The sequence below is a fragment of the Diceros bicornis genome, chromosome 7, assembly GCF_020826845.1.
Source record: "Diceros bicornis minor isolate mBicDic1 chromosome 7, mDicBic1.mat.cur, whole genome shotgun sequence".
Taxonomy (NCBI): domain Eukaryota; kingdom Metazoa; phylum Chordata; class Mammalia; order Perissodactyla; family Rhinocerotidae; genus Diceros; species Diceros bicornis.
This window is the reverse complement of record NC_080746.1, coordinates 57,012,301-57,026,110: the sequence shown is the minus strand read 5'-3', so window position 1 is coordinate 57,026,110 and position 13,810 is coordinate 57,012,301. Positions and strand designations below refer to the sequence as shown.

The 13,810-nt window shown below is 42.0% G+C and overlaps 2 protein-coding genes across 6 annotated transcripts in view; one reads left to right on the top strand and one right to left on the bottom strand.

The window, feature by feature from the left end:
* Positions 1–366: 366 nt before the first annotated feature.
* LOC131408658 (cytochrome c oxidase assembly factor 4 homolog, mitochondrial) lies at positions 367–3,419 on the bottom strand. 2 transcript variants are annotated; one of them, XM_058545642.1, is made up of 2 exons: positions 3,339–3,419; positions 367–1,030 (listed from the first exon to the last, which is right to left on the bottom strand). In XM_058545642.1, exon 2 carries the CDS (start codon positions 1,016–1,018, stop codon positions 764–766), a length of 255 nt encoding a protein of 84 aa, XP_058401625.1. In that variant the 5' UTR covers positions 1,019–1,030; positions 3,339–3,419; the 3' UTR covers positions 367–763. The 2 variants fall into 2 exon arrangements, with proteins under 2 accessions (XP_058401625.1, XP_058401624.1); XM_058545641.1 differs by lacking the exon at positions 3,339–3,419 and adding an exon at positions 3,224–3,331.
* A 158-nt stretch (positions 3,420–3,577) lies between these two features.
* The window catches only part of PAAF1 (proteasomal ATPase associated factor 1), a 44,346-nt gene continuing 34,113 nt past the window's right edge, over positions 3,578–13,810 (top strand). For 2 of the 4 annotated variants that reach the window (XR_009220801.1, XM_058545620.1), the window contains exons 1-3: positions 3,580–3,653; positions 5,238–5,278; positions 8,635–8,738. Coding sequence is in view for 3 of the 4 variants with exons in the window: in XM_058545620.1 (XP_058401603.1) it covers positions 3,607–3,653; positions 5,238–5,278; positions 8,635–8,738 (192 nt within the window). In the remaining variant the exon portion in view is untranslated. Of the gene's footprint in view, positions 3,654–5,237; positions 5,279–8,634; positions 8,739–13,810 lie in introns of all 4 variants that reach the window. The other 2 variants (XM_058545621.1, XM_058545619.1) reach the window with 2 other exon arrangements.

The following is a 13,810-nucleotide window of genomic DNA, read 5'->3' as shown; positions in this document are numbered from 1 at the left end:
TGTTAAATGTACTTTTTAAACATCAGGCCAACATTTTATGTTGGGTTGGGAGCGTGTTGAGGTCCGACTCTGCACCTGTTAATTCAACAGAGTCTGGCATATGAGAGACACTCAATCTTTGTTTTCCCAATTGCCTTCTTGCTTCCAGTAGACTGAATGAAACATCCAGAACTAATGAAGGATAAAGGCACTTATATCATTGTTATTCCAGTGTTGTTTTATTTCTGTCTCTCGAACTACACTAAGCAACAGGAAGGCAGAGATCACATTATTCATCATATCAGTTTCCAACAGTGCCTGGTACATGGGAAGGTATCAGAAAAACTTGTTGTTGTTGAACCAATGACTGAATAAATGAAGACTTGATTAGGGAACCAATTTATCTTTAGATTGTGAATTTATTTTTAAAATTAAATGTCCATGTATTCAGCTCAGTACTTGGCACACTGACCCAAGATGTAGGGTGGGAGAGCATCCCTTAACTCCACTCTTTGTTTTACTTGGCAAATATTGGTCACTATTTAATAGTGGTGAAACAAGATGGATGATGATGTGTGGGATCTCATCATGAAAATATGACAGCTCTTTATGGCAGTCATGTCCAAACCCATTGCTGCCTGGCTCTCAACCCCAATCCCAAAGACTATCCTTAGTTTTACACCTCTTGGCCCACACTTCCACCATTAAGGGTTTCTTCCCCCCATGATCTCTCTGGGTACTAGTTTCTGCAGGGCCATCCTCTGGAGATAGGTGGTTTGGGGTCTCAGCGGTGGGCACTTGCTTGCTCTTTCCTCCTCTGCAGCTCCTCCCGCCGCCTTGCCTGCTGTTCACTCATGCAGTCCCTGAAGGCCTGCACCTGTGGCTGGCACTGTCGCCAGTCCTGGTGCTGGGCCATGCACTCCTGCACTGCATAGTGGAAAGCAGCACAGCCAGATCGGGAGATCAGCTGGTCCAGAGGGTCCTCTTCCTCATCCTCCTTCTTCACCTGTCGGGCCCAGGTATGGCCTTGAGTTGACATCTTTGAAAGTCTCTAGAACATCAATGGAGGCAAGGTTAGAGTAGGGACATGATTATATATGAGGTTCCTACACTGACCACTGCACTGTTACAGCCTATTTATGCGTATGTCTCCCCTTGGAGATTGTAAGCTATTTGAGGACAGATACTGGGCCTGATTCACCTTGGTGCCCTCAGCACTAGGCCTGGCAGAGAGCAGGCCTGCAAAATGGTTTGAACTGAATGGAATGAGATTAAAGTATATGAGAATGCTTAGCACAGGACTAATAAGCTCGAATGGATTCTGCTAATGGAATTTTTTTTTTTTGTGAGGAAGATCGGCCCTGAGCTAACATCCATGCTAATCCTCCTCTTTTTGCTGAGGAAGACCGCCTCTGAGCTAACATCTATTGCCAATCCTCCTCATTTTTTTTCCTCAAAGTCCCAGTAGATAGTTGTATGTCATAGTTGCACATCCTTCTAGTTGCTACATGTGGGACGCAGCCTCAGTATGGCCGGAGAAGTGGTGCGTCGGTGCGCGCCCAGGATCCGAACCCTGGCCGTCAGTAGTGTAGCGCGCGCACTTAACCGCTAAGCCATGGGGCCGGCCCCTCTGCTAATGGAATTTAAATTAGGTGAACTGTCACCTTTCTGGAGAAGCTATCTCTGATCCACCCCAAAAGAATCTCTCTTCTTTTCTCCTATTGGTCTTATTCTATGGCTGGAGAAGAACAAGCTTTAACACTTGGGAGAGTATCCAAATATGGGTAGGGTTTGACATATGGGAGGAATGGAGAGAGTTGTGTGGCTGTAGCATACAGTGTGCAGAGGCCAGGGGAAGGGATGAGTCTATGAGGTAAGTGAGAGTGCTTAATGTGAGGTATATTTGGCCACAGTGTCTTCTCAAGATCATCTGCTTGAGAACACCCAGCAGAAAGTAGCATAGAGAAGGAACTTAAGGAAGGTTTGAAGAGAAATGACCTCAGCCTATGCACAAATTTCACAACAGGCTATAAAGGAGCAAAGACTCCTTAATGCCTTTCTTGTGTCTCTGATTCATTCAACAAATGACCACTGAGTACCTATCATGCTAGAGTTGAGGATACAGGAGTGACCAAGACAGACACAGTTCCTGCTTTCAGAGTTTACAATCTAGACAAGTAAACAGTTTACTATACAGTGTGTACAGATAGCTAAGATTGGGAATGCAGTGGAAGGATACCAGACAAAGGCAGAAATAAGCAGGGAAGGCTTCCTGGAGAAAGTGATTTCTAAACCGAGACTTGAAGAATGAACAGGGGTTAGCCAGAGATGGGGAGGAAGAATATTCCTGGTCAATGGAAGAGCAGGGTGGGGGTTTGAGATAGAATTTGACACATGAGAGGAACTGAAAGTTCTGTATGACTGGAGAATCAAGCATCAGGAAAACAGGAAAACAAATGAAATTGGCGAGAGAAAGTATCTGATCATAGCACGGCCCTGTTAAGGCATTTAGAGGGCAATGAGAAGTTACCAGGATTTAAACACTCCATATCCCTACACAAAACTCATTTGCTTTGGAGGAAGTATAACCTAAGGGAGGAGGGGAAAAATGGGCTTTGAAAACAGGCTTGTATTGGAAACCCAGCTTTGTCACTGACTCATTGGGTGACCTTGGGCAAATCACTTCATAATCTGTCTTGAAAAATAGAGATAATAGCTACCTCACAGGATTGTTGAAGACTAAATGAGATAATGCGTGTAAGGAGCCTGGCACGTCCAGAGTTCAATAAATGATAGTCCCTATTACTGTACATGTTTCCTCTTTCTAAATACACTGTGAGCTCTTTAAAGGCAATCCTCTTAGAGCAAGCACGGTGGAAAGAGTGCCTTGGTTCCTAAGCCAAGAAATCCAGATTCGAATACCAGCACCACCCTTACCATGTACATGCCTTAGCATAAAACCTTTCTTAGCTTCCTCCTTAAGGTAATATTTAACTCGCAGAATTACTGTCAGGATTAATATGACAATAAATGAAAAGTGCACGGGCTACAACAGGATTCAGTAAATGCTACCGTACTCTTTCCCCGCCACATCCCGGCTTCCGTCCCCCCTGGAGTAAAAAGAGGAAGACCCTTGCTCAGAAATCAGAGCAGGCTAGATGGTCGACATCTGGATCGCGGAGGCCGGCCTGGACTAAGGTTTGGAAACGAAGAGAAAGCAGAAAAATGCAGGCGGCCAAGTCACCTGAGGCTCCTCTCCCGACTTCAAGAAAGGACGCATGCGCGCGCGCGGCCGCCAGGCGCACCCCGGTTGTGCCCGCTACGCTACACCGCTCAAGGGCGAGGCACGCGGTGCTCACCGAACAGGCGGGACGAGAGGACCCCAACGCGCGCTCCTGCACGGCGGGGGCGCTTTTGCAGGCAGTTGGAAAGATTCCGAGTCTCCTGCTAGGAACCAGCCTCTGTGAGGAGCACGCGCCCGGAAGGCGGTTAGGGGAAGGGCCCACTGCGCATTTTCATTGGTTGCCTCCCGGTGTCGATCCCGCCCTCCGTCCTCGCCTCAGCCCCTTTGGGGGACCCACTTCCGGGAAAGAGCGGAAGGGGCGGGCTAGTGGAGGCGGGGTGAAGATGGCGGCGCCTTTGAGGATTCAGAGCGACTGGGCCCAAGCCCTCAGGTGAATCCAAGCCGAGAACCGGGACGCAGGAGGCGGGTAGCGCATGTTGCCATTGCGTTAAGGAGAATCTTGGTTGGTCGAGGATATCCGTTAGGGTTACCTCATCAGTTGTTGAGGGAGCACTGGGTCTAGAAAAAGAAGTCTCAAACCCACTTGGTCATTGTTTTTTATTCTCAGAAGAGCTGCCGTGAGGCCAAGGGAACACGTATGTGCTGTGTGATCCCAGCGTCAGAACTAGGATCGATGAGTTGGAGAAAGACAGGAAAACTGAGAGGCGGGAAGACTCTTGGCTGAGGAGTCATAGTCATTTAGCAAATATTTATTGGTCGGCAGCTGTTTGCAGAAATCCCAGTACGCACCACCACCGCGTTGTCTTTGAGTGTGTGATGGAATCTTTGTATCCTCCTCAGCCCCTAGTGCTACATTAGTCGTATTGGACAGTTCTATTCAGAAACAATGTAATGCTACCGTTTCCAGACCCTGATCTAGGCAGACGCTTTATGGAGTTCAGATGTGTACTCTAAACTTGAGGTGATTCCTGCCCTCAAGAAGCTGACAGCTTAATTGGGGAGGCACAGCAAACCATTGATTCATTTAAAATATATTTATTGATCATATATTGTGCAATTCATTACTCTAGGCACCAGGAAGAGTATGCAAGTGCCGTGAATGGCAACTATTATTACTAATAAGAGTTTTTCAAATTGAAACAATGGTGAAGATGAATAAAACATAGCCTCCTGCATTTAAGAAACTTGCACCTTACTAGGCAGGCCAAAATAAAATACACATTACTTACTACAACATAGTAAGTGTAATAAGTAATAAAGGAAGAACACTAACATTTATTGAGGGCCACTAGGTGCCTATGAGAGAAGGCAGAATCACAATCAGAGGAAGTAACTTGACCAAGGTCATGCCGCTAATAAGCGATAGAGAGTTGCTGTCAGGCTCCATCTTTCTGTATTAAAAGCCTAAGCCCTTTCCACTATACCTTAAAAGTGTTAGGGTGATGAGATGAGGATTGGAGGTGCATTCTGAAACGTAAAAAATCTGTGAGGTGGTAGAACATAGACATTACATACTAGTCCCAGGTTTCAATTCCTGCTTCATAACTAGGTGACCTTGGGCAAGTCACTTCTCCCTGAGCTCCAGTTTTTTGTTTTTTGTGTTTTAAGCTCCAGTTTTTTATCTTTAACATGGGGATAATAAAAGGTATCTTAAGTTGTGAGGATTAATGATGCTATATGCAAAGTGCCTAGCACAGGGCCTGGCTTACAATAGTCTCAATAAATATCTAAATATAAAATATTTGATTTTTCAAAGCTGTGCAGCTATAAATGAATAGTGAACTCCCTTTTGAACTATTTGAGCTTCTATGCATTAAACAATCCACAAATATTTCTTCAACAAATAAACAAAGTTTGTCTTAGAATAATCTATGCGTGGATGAGTTGTTAGACTAGATCATGTGTAAGTACTATGGCCAAACTGGAAATTATATGATCTTCTTTCTCCCCTTGTACCAGTGGCATCCTCTTCAACGTTGAGAGAGCCTAATTAGGCTTTTGTCTCTTTTCATAGGAAGGATGAAGGGGAGGCCTGGCTGAGCTGTCACCCCCCAGGTAATGTCCATAAATCTATATGCCTGCCTTTTAGAGAGAGAGGATTTACTACCCTTAGAAGAGGGCTTCCTACTTTCTCTTGGCCCAAACTCCTAGTGCAATGCTCATAGACTTCGAATGTTCTTGACCAGTCTATGCTGTACTGACATCATCCCAACTTCTCCATTCCAGAGGAAGGCCTTCAGATTGGTTTTCCGTTTAGAAGCCACAGATTTGTTCACGGAGACAGTGCTGATGCATCTTAATCAGTCTCTTAGCCATATATTATTGCATTCTAAGCAATTCTATGGCTTCAATTGTGACCTTCCTGATGATTCCTAGATCTGTAGCTCCAGCCCTGACCTCTCTTCAAGTTCAAGCAGAGATTGAACAGTTGTCTGCTAGACGCTTCTGCTTGAAGTTTTTACTGTCATCTTGATTTATCAAATTCAAAACCAAGCTGAGCACTTCTGTTGTCAAACAGGTTATCTTTCTTGATTTTCTCATTTCTTAAGTTACCATCATTCTAGGCATCAGAGTGAAAAACCTAGTCACTTTACCCTACCATATACAGATAGTTCCCAAGTCTTATCAATTTTTCCTTTGAATGACACTCCTGTTATTCTTGTCCTTTCATTTGCAGTTAGTGTGTTGACATTTTAAAAAAGCCACAAATTTCCTTCTAAATTTGTGAGAAAGTTTTGTTTTACTGATTATTTTTCATTTCGATACCTTTGATGTCTTTATATAATAATATATTCTATTTCTATGAGAAATAGAGTTTTAAGCAGAGTCTTCTTTTGAGCAAATTGGTGCTGGATAAAAGAAGAGAGGAAAGGGGCTGCCCTGGTGGCCTAGTGGTTAAGTGCATGCACTCTGCTTCAGCGGCCCGGGGTTTGCAGGTTCAGATCCCGGCGCGCCCCAGCGCACCACTTGTCAAGCTATGCTGTGGCGGCATCCCGTATAAAGTAGAGGAAGATGGGCACAGATGTTAGCCCAGGGCCAGTCTTCCTCAGCAGAAAACAGAGGAGGATTGGCATCGGGTGTTAGCTCCGGGCTAATCTTTCTCACAAAAAAAAAAAAGAAGAAGGATGGTAGCTGGAAGGTCACGAGTTTTGTTTTTAAAGATGGGAACTAATTGCAGAGCAATTAAAATATAGGTTGTAGGTAGAAGAGAGGACTGACTGAAAAACCAATGTCTTAGAGGAAAGGTAAGGAGATTGAATTAAGTCTAAAAGAGGAAGATGAAAGAAGGTGAGGGTAAGTAGGGTAAGTGCAGATGTAGAAAAATGCGTAGGTGTGGACATGAAAATTTGAGAGTGTCTTATAGCCTCAGTTCTCTTTGTGGTGTTGGAAATAGTGTCAGCTCTTAAGGAAGAGGGTTGTTTTCTTTTTTAAATAACAGTTTTACTGAAATAAAATGTGTGCTATCTATGTGCTAGATACTTTACATACATTATTTCTATTTCTCACAACCCTAGGAAGTAGGTACTATTAGAATTCTAATTTTTTTAAAGTAACAGCTTTATTGAGATATAATTCACATACCATAAGGTTCACCTTTTTAAAGTATACAATTCAGTGGATTTTAGTATATTCACAGAGTTGTGTATCTGTCACCACTATCTAATTCCAGAATATTTTCATCACCCCTAAAAGAAACTGTATACTCTTTAGCAGTCACTCCCCATTCCTCCCTCCTCCCAGCCCCTAGAAACCACTAATAAACTTTCTGTCTGTATGGATTTGCCTATTCTGGACATTTCGTATAAATGGAATCATATAATGTGTGGCCTTTTGTGTCTAGCTGACTTCTTTCATTTAGCATAACATTTTTAAGGTGCATCCGTTTTGTAGCATTTATCAGTACTTCATTCCTTTTTGTGGCCAAGTAATAGTCTATTGTATGGGTACACCACATTTTTTCATCCATTCATCAGTTGATGGGCATTTGAGTTGTTTCTTCTTTTTAGCTATTATAAAATAAGAAGGTTTTGATGGCAAGATGGGTGTCATGAGAATTGGCTGCTGTGGGAAACAGAAGGGGTGAAAGGACTGCAAAACTGTGCAGAGTTTGGAAACACAGAGTTTCCAAACAGAGTTTGGAATTGTAGTGGTGCCGGTCTGCACAGTTGTGTCCTTTTCTTTAGTGGCACTTAGCAGCCTGCATGTAGGAATGTAGAAGGTGAGTATTTGGATTAATCCCAGTTCTATTATATAGACAAAAAACCAAGACTAAGATCTTTCAGTGACTTTACAAATGTAGAGAGGTCACTGAGGGTGCAGACAGGAGATAGGTTGCAATGATGTACCATGAGGCCAGACTTCATAGGGCAGTTGGTGAAGCTAAGAGGGAATCATGGAGTGGGACAAAAAGCAGAGTTCCCTCCTTCTTATTTTTGTAGCATCTTTCTGAACTAGCACTTCATGTCACTTCCCTGCCAAAGCGTCTTCACTAGATCTTCTCTAGTCCAAACTTCTACCCTAGCTTATGAGGTCCTCCATTAATATCTTCTATCTACCTTTTCCGTGACTGTGGAAACCAAACTGGTATATTAGTTGATGCCTCCTTCCCCCTGTTCTTTCTGACTTTCTTTTATTCTTGACATGCCCCTCCCTGACTTGGAGTTTCCTTTCCTTATCTTCTGCCTAGCACGGTCCTATCCTTCTTTCAAGGTCCTACTCGAGTCCCACTCTCTAGGAAGCCCTCCTACTCTGTGTAAATCCATGATGGTTTCTACTTCCCTCTTACTCCTAGAATTTCAGTTTAGTTCAGGAGTTATTTACTGAATAATTTGTAGCACCCTGTTAGTTTCTGCACTCAGGGTCTTCACAGTCTAGTGGGGAGGTCAGACAAGTAAACGTGTTATGGGCTGTTACAGAAGTGTATATATAAGATGCAGAAGAAGAATAAAACATTTTTATATTTTATAATATCTTATTTAGCCCATATTACTGCAAAAGCAGTGTTCTATTTAAGCAAATTTTCCAGATTACTGGAGCTTAACTCTTTGCTATGTATTTTGTGTATATGCTGTGGATAAATGCATATATGCGTGTTGATCTTCACCTGTCATCCTGGAAAAATGCCGTTTCATAGCCAGCAAAACTGATACTGAGACCACTCCAGTAGTTTTCTCTACAAATGTTATATCTCTAAATCTTTGTTCCTTGCTTTTAGCCCTTGAGTGTATCCTCTCCCAAATTAGGTTCGCCTAGGCTAGTGCTCTTTCTACTTCGCCTCACTTTTAATATGAATACCTGCTTTTCTTTCATGAGCCAATTTCCTACTGTCTATACAGATGCCTGAATTGGGTCTTCAAGGAGAAAAATGTTAAATTCTTATTATTTTTTGAGACATACTTCTTTTGTCCTAGGGAAACCAACTTTGTATGGCACTCTGACTTGTCAAGGAATTGGCCAAGATGGCATCCCAGAGGTTACAGCTTCAGAAGGATTTATTGTGAATGAAATAAACAAGGTAAGTTTTTATGTCTTCTGGCACCATGTCCAAAACTATGATAGTACCTGTATATCTACTTTAAATATTTATACTGTTACCTGTGTATCGTCATCTCCATTTCATTTGTGCAATAATCATAGTTTTTATCGCCTTGAATGTCAAGAGATTTTTTTTTTGTAGTTACATATACTTTTAGATGGAAACTTCCTCTTACTGTAGTTACATATACTTTTAGATGCAATCAAACTTCCTCTTATTTCCCTTATACCTGCGCTGTCCAATAAATAAATAATGTGAGCCATGCATGTAATTTTATTTATTTTTTTATTTGTTTTGTGAGGAAGATCAGCCCTGAGCTAACATCCATGCTAATCCTCCTCTTTTTGCTGAGGAAGACCGCCTCTGAGCTAACATCTATTGCCAATCCTCCTCCTTTTTCTTCCCCGCCCTGCAAAGCCCTAGTAGATAGTTCTATGTCATAGTTGCATATCCTTCTAGTTGCTGTATGTGGGACGCGGCCTCAGCATGGTGGGAGAAGCAGTGCGTTGGTGCGTGCCCAGGATCCGAACCCAGGCCGCCAGTAGCGGAGTGCGCGAACTTAACTGCTAAGTCATGGGGCCGGCCCACACATATGTAATTTTAAATTTTCTAGTAGCCACATAAAAAGGTAAAAAGAAAGCAAAGAAATTAATTTTAATAATATATTTTATTTAACCCAATATATCTAAAATATTATTTCAACCTGTAATTAATATTTTTAAAATATTAATGAGATATTTTACATTGCTTTTTTCTTAATTTTATTTTATTTATTTATTTTTTTCCACCAGAGCCCCAGTAGATAGTTGTATGTCATAGCTGCACATCCTTCTAGTTGCTGTGTGTGGGACACAGCCTCAGCATGGCCGGAGAAGCAATGTGTCATTGCACGCCTGGCATCCGAACCTGGGCCGTCAGCAGCGGAGCACACGCACTTAACCACTAAGCCACAGGGCCGGCCCTACATTGCTTTTTTCTTAAGTCTTTGAGATCCTGTGTATATTTTATACTTATGGTACATCTCAATTCAGACTCTAATTTTTGTTGAAAATACTTGATGTATATTTATTTTTTTTTTTTATAATTTTTATTTATTTTTTTTCCCCCCAAAGCCCCAGTAGATAGCTGTATGCCACAGTTGCACATCCTTCCAGTTGCTGTATGTGGGACACAGCCTCAGCATGGCCGGAGAAGCGGTGCGTAGGTGCGTGCCCGGGATCCGAACCTGGGCCGCCAGCAGCGGAGCGCGTGCACTTAACTGCTAAGCCACGGGGCCTTGATATATATTTAGGTTTTATAAAATTTACAGTTGAGAACGTAGATTCACATACCCAAGTAGTTCCAAACATACTTAAACAGTTTTCCGATAACTGAATTAAGTATTAGTTTTTAAAATAAACTTTAAGTTAATAAAATAAAGAATTCAGTTCCTCATTTGCATTGGCTACATTTCAAGTGCTCAGTAGCCTCATGTAGCTAGTACCTGTCATGTTGGATAGCATAGCCTCATAATGTGTCTGGCCTTGGTGAAGACCTACGTTAATAGTACTTAATAGTTTTTCTCATTGGTCTTTAAAGTGAGTAGACGGCCAAACTAAGTGTTGTAGAACCCGTAATCTGACTTTCCTTATTCGTTCTGATGGCTGCAGTCAGTGTGCTCTGGTGACATGATTCCCAAAGGGTAAACCCGCCTTTCTCTTTTTTTTCCTTGTTTGTGTAATTAAACTTTTTAGTTGTAAAATATTGGGGGTATACTGATAAGAATAGAGAATAATAAGATTTTTAGCAAATTTTCATTCATTACCCTCTGTGCAGGTAATAGGTTACACGTTATTATGTATTTGACATATATTTTTCATGAACAGCTGTGATATCGTAGAAAGTGTCAGAAGATCTGAATCCAAGTCTTAGTTAACTGACACCTACTAGCAATATGATTTTGGATAAATAAATAAGTTCTCTGAGCCTCAGTTTCCTCATCTATAAAACAGAGATAGTATTCTACCTCATAGGGGCCGGCCCTGTGGCTTAGCGGTTAGGTGCACGTGCTCCGCTACTGGCGGCCCAGGTTCAGATCCTGGGCGCGCACCGACGCACCACTTGTCCGGCCATGCTGAGACGGCATCCCACATACAGCAACTAGAATGGTGTGCAACTATGACATACAACTATCTACTGGGGCCTTGGGGAGAAAAAGGGAAAAAAAGGAGGAGGATTGGCAATAGGTGTTAGCGCAGAGTCGGTCTTTTTCAGCAAAATAAAGAGGAGGATTGGCATGGATGTTAGCTCAGGGCTGATCTTCCTCACACACACAAAAAAATATTCTACCTCATAGGCTGGTTAGTAGGGAGTGAAACTACATATGAATAAAACTGTAAAATATTATGAAATTGAGTTATTGTTGTTTATCATGACATCCTGTGGGATTGGCATTTTTAAATTTTCATTTTGCAGATAAGCAAACAGACTGAGAGAGGATAATTAACCCTAATAATCAAAGCTAGTTAGACTGTATGCCAGAATTGAAACCCAGTTCTAATAACTTTAAGTATAACACCACTTTGCAAACCTACATTTTTCCCAGGTGTTTTTTTTTTTTTTTTTTTTTGTGAGGAAGATCAGCCCTGAGCTAACATCCATGCCAATCCCTCTCTTTTTGCTGAGCAAGACTGGCCCTGGGCTAACATCCATGCCCATCTTCCTCCACTTTATATGGGAGGCCACCACAGCATGGCCTGACAAGCAGTGCCTCGGTGTGTGCCCGGTATCGGAACCCAGGCTGCCAGCAGCAGAGCGGGCACACTTAACCGCTATGCCATAGGGCCGGTCCTTTTCACAGGTGTTTTGCCAGTATCAATCCACAGCCTGGGTGCTGACTTCCTTTCTTCCTTTCATACTCAGGCCCTGATACAATCCTTATCTCTTCCAGCATCATTGCTAATTTCTGCTGTGTATCTGCTGGGTCAGACAGTAAGTGCTTATGGTTGATTGAGCGTTCATTTCCTAACTGCCATGAGTCACTTTGCTATTTAATGTTACTACATTGTTCTGTTAAACAGTAGTTCTGTCATTATGCTTAAATACCTAACCCTGGAGAATAAAAAATTTGACTTTGAATTTTATATTAGTTTGGAATACTCACACTTCCCTCCTCCCCCGAATTTTGTCTGTTTTGATATCTCCTGCAGCTTTTCTTTAAAATATTTTCATTAACAGCACCGTTCTCTAGGGCTGACATTGGAAGGTAGTTTCACATTTATCTTCCTCCATAATCCGTTTATGTTTTAAAGATTGGTTTGCAGGATTGATAAGGAGAAGAAAACCACTGATTCTTGAAATCTTTCCTGTGATTAGCCGAAAGAAATTAGGTCTTCTGAGAGCAAACTCAATTCTTACAGAGACCTGAACACTAAGCTCTCAGAGCTCTTTGTATCCTTGCTAGTATGAATATTTAGCCAGGAGAGTTTAGCTGATGCTTTAGTTTCGAGTACAGGAGGCAATTCCAAATCCAGGTCAGCTATCTTACAGCTATATGGGCTTTGTCATGCGTTTAGAAGCAAAAACGCGTTTAATGAAAGGCTTGTAGGCAGCCAGGCATGGATATGCTGGCAAAGAAGGTACTGTTTGTATAGATATTCTGATTGTCTTTTTAAAGGAGCAGAAGAGGGCCAGCCCCGTGGCTTAGTGGTTGAGTGCGTGCGCTCCGCTGCTGGCGGCCCGGGTTCGGATCCCGGGCGCGCACCGACGCACCGTTTCTCCGGCATGCTGAGGCTGCGTCCCACATACAGCAACTAGAAGGATGTGCAACTATGATGTACAACTATCTACTGGGGCTTTGGGGGGAAAAATAAATAAAAAAAAAAAAATTAAAGGAGTAGAAGACCTATAATAAGAGCATATTGATTTTCAGGGATGCAAATACTATAACTTTGAAACTATTCTGTCTAACGAACTATGAGAACCTGTGCTTATTGTACATAGATTAGCCTTATAAAGAGCCTCAGAAAATCTTGATTATTGAAGACATTTTCATTGTCCAGCAGAATTTCCAGAAACTTTGAAGAGCTACTTCAGAAGAAATAACAGATTAAGGGCTGTTTAGTGAGTGCAGCTCCTCAGCTCTCTATAGGAGATAATATATACTTAGGTGGTGGTGTTCATATTCTGCTGGTTAGAGTAAGGGTCTGTCATTTTGCAAGAATCCTTGAAGAATAGTTTATCTAGCCTTTTATACATCTACACATGCTACCTTGAAACATCAACATACTTACCTTAAATGGTTACAAAGATTGCCTGTAGTAAGTCATATGGCCTGAATCTAACGTCTGGTTCCATGTATAATTTCCTACTATGTCACAGTGTTATCTTGCTACGATAGCTGAAAGATATGTGATAATGACTAGACAAAACACATGGGGAATCATAATACAGCTCTGTGACAATGACCAGTCTACAAACATGTACAGTCAGTTTAAGTCCTAAGTGGAATGGGCCCCACAAGCCTGACCAGGGCCTATGCATTGTGTGACTGTACCATAATTTACTTTACCAGTTTTCTCTGGTAACTGTAGATGTTAGTAGTGTAACCTTTTTTCTGAAAGTCTTATAGGCAGCAAGTTTACTTTTAGACTAGTCTTTTAGGCCGTAGGCTTGGTGGCTGGTGCTGTTTTCTCACATCTCTTTATGAACTCTTCTATTGATCCTGTTCCTTGCCCCGCTGCTAATTGAGAGTACTAGTATTAGATTTTCTTCTAAAAATTAATGCTCTCATGCTTGTCAATTGTATCTTATTGTTGGTCTGTCTTCTGTGGTACAGTTTACTTCAACAGAAAAAGATAATGGCATCTCAGTGATACCAAATTGTATTGCAGCCCTCTACAATAAATGGACTGCTGATCTCTGGGGAGTGATAGTTTTGTGGGCTGGGGAAGGAGGATTAGAGAAGGTACACTTAAAAGAAGAGAATTTCCTGTCATCCTAATGTTTTCTTTAAGAGGCTTTGATTCCATTGGAGTAGCTTTACTGATGCATTTCTTCTTTCCCTTTCTGTT

What these genes read in the sequence shown, in the direction of transcription:
- LOC131408658 (XM_058545641.1), bottom strand. Translation starts at nt 3,259, where the DNA reads ATGCGTCCTTTCTTGAAGTCGGGAGAGGAGCCTCAG. An exon ending in AGTCGGGAGAGGAGCCTCAG is followed by an intron (nt 1,031 to 3,223) that starts GTGACTTGGCCG and finishes TTGATGTTCTAG; the next exon opens with AGACTTTCAAAGATGTCAAC.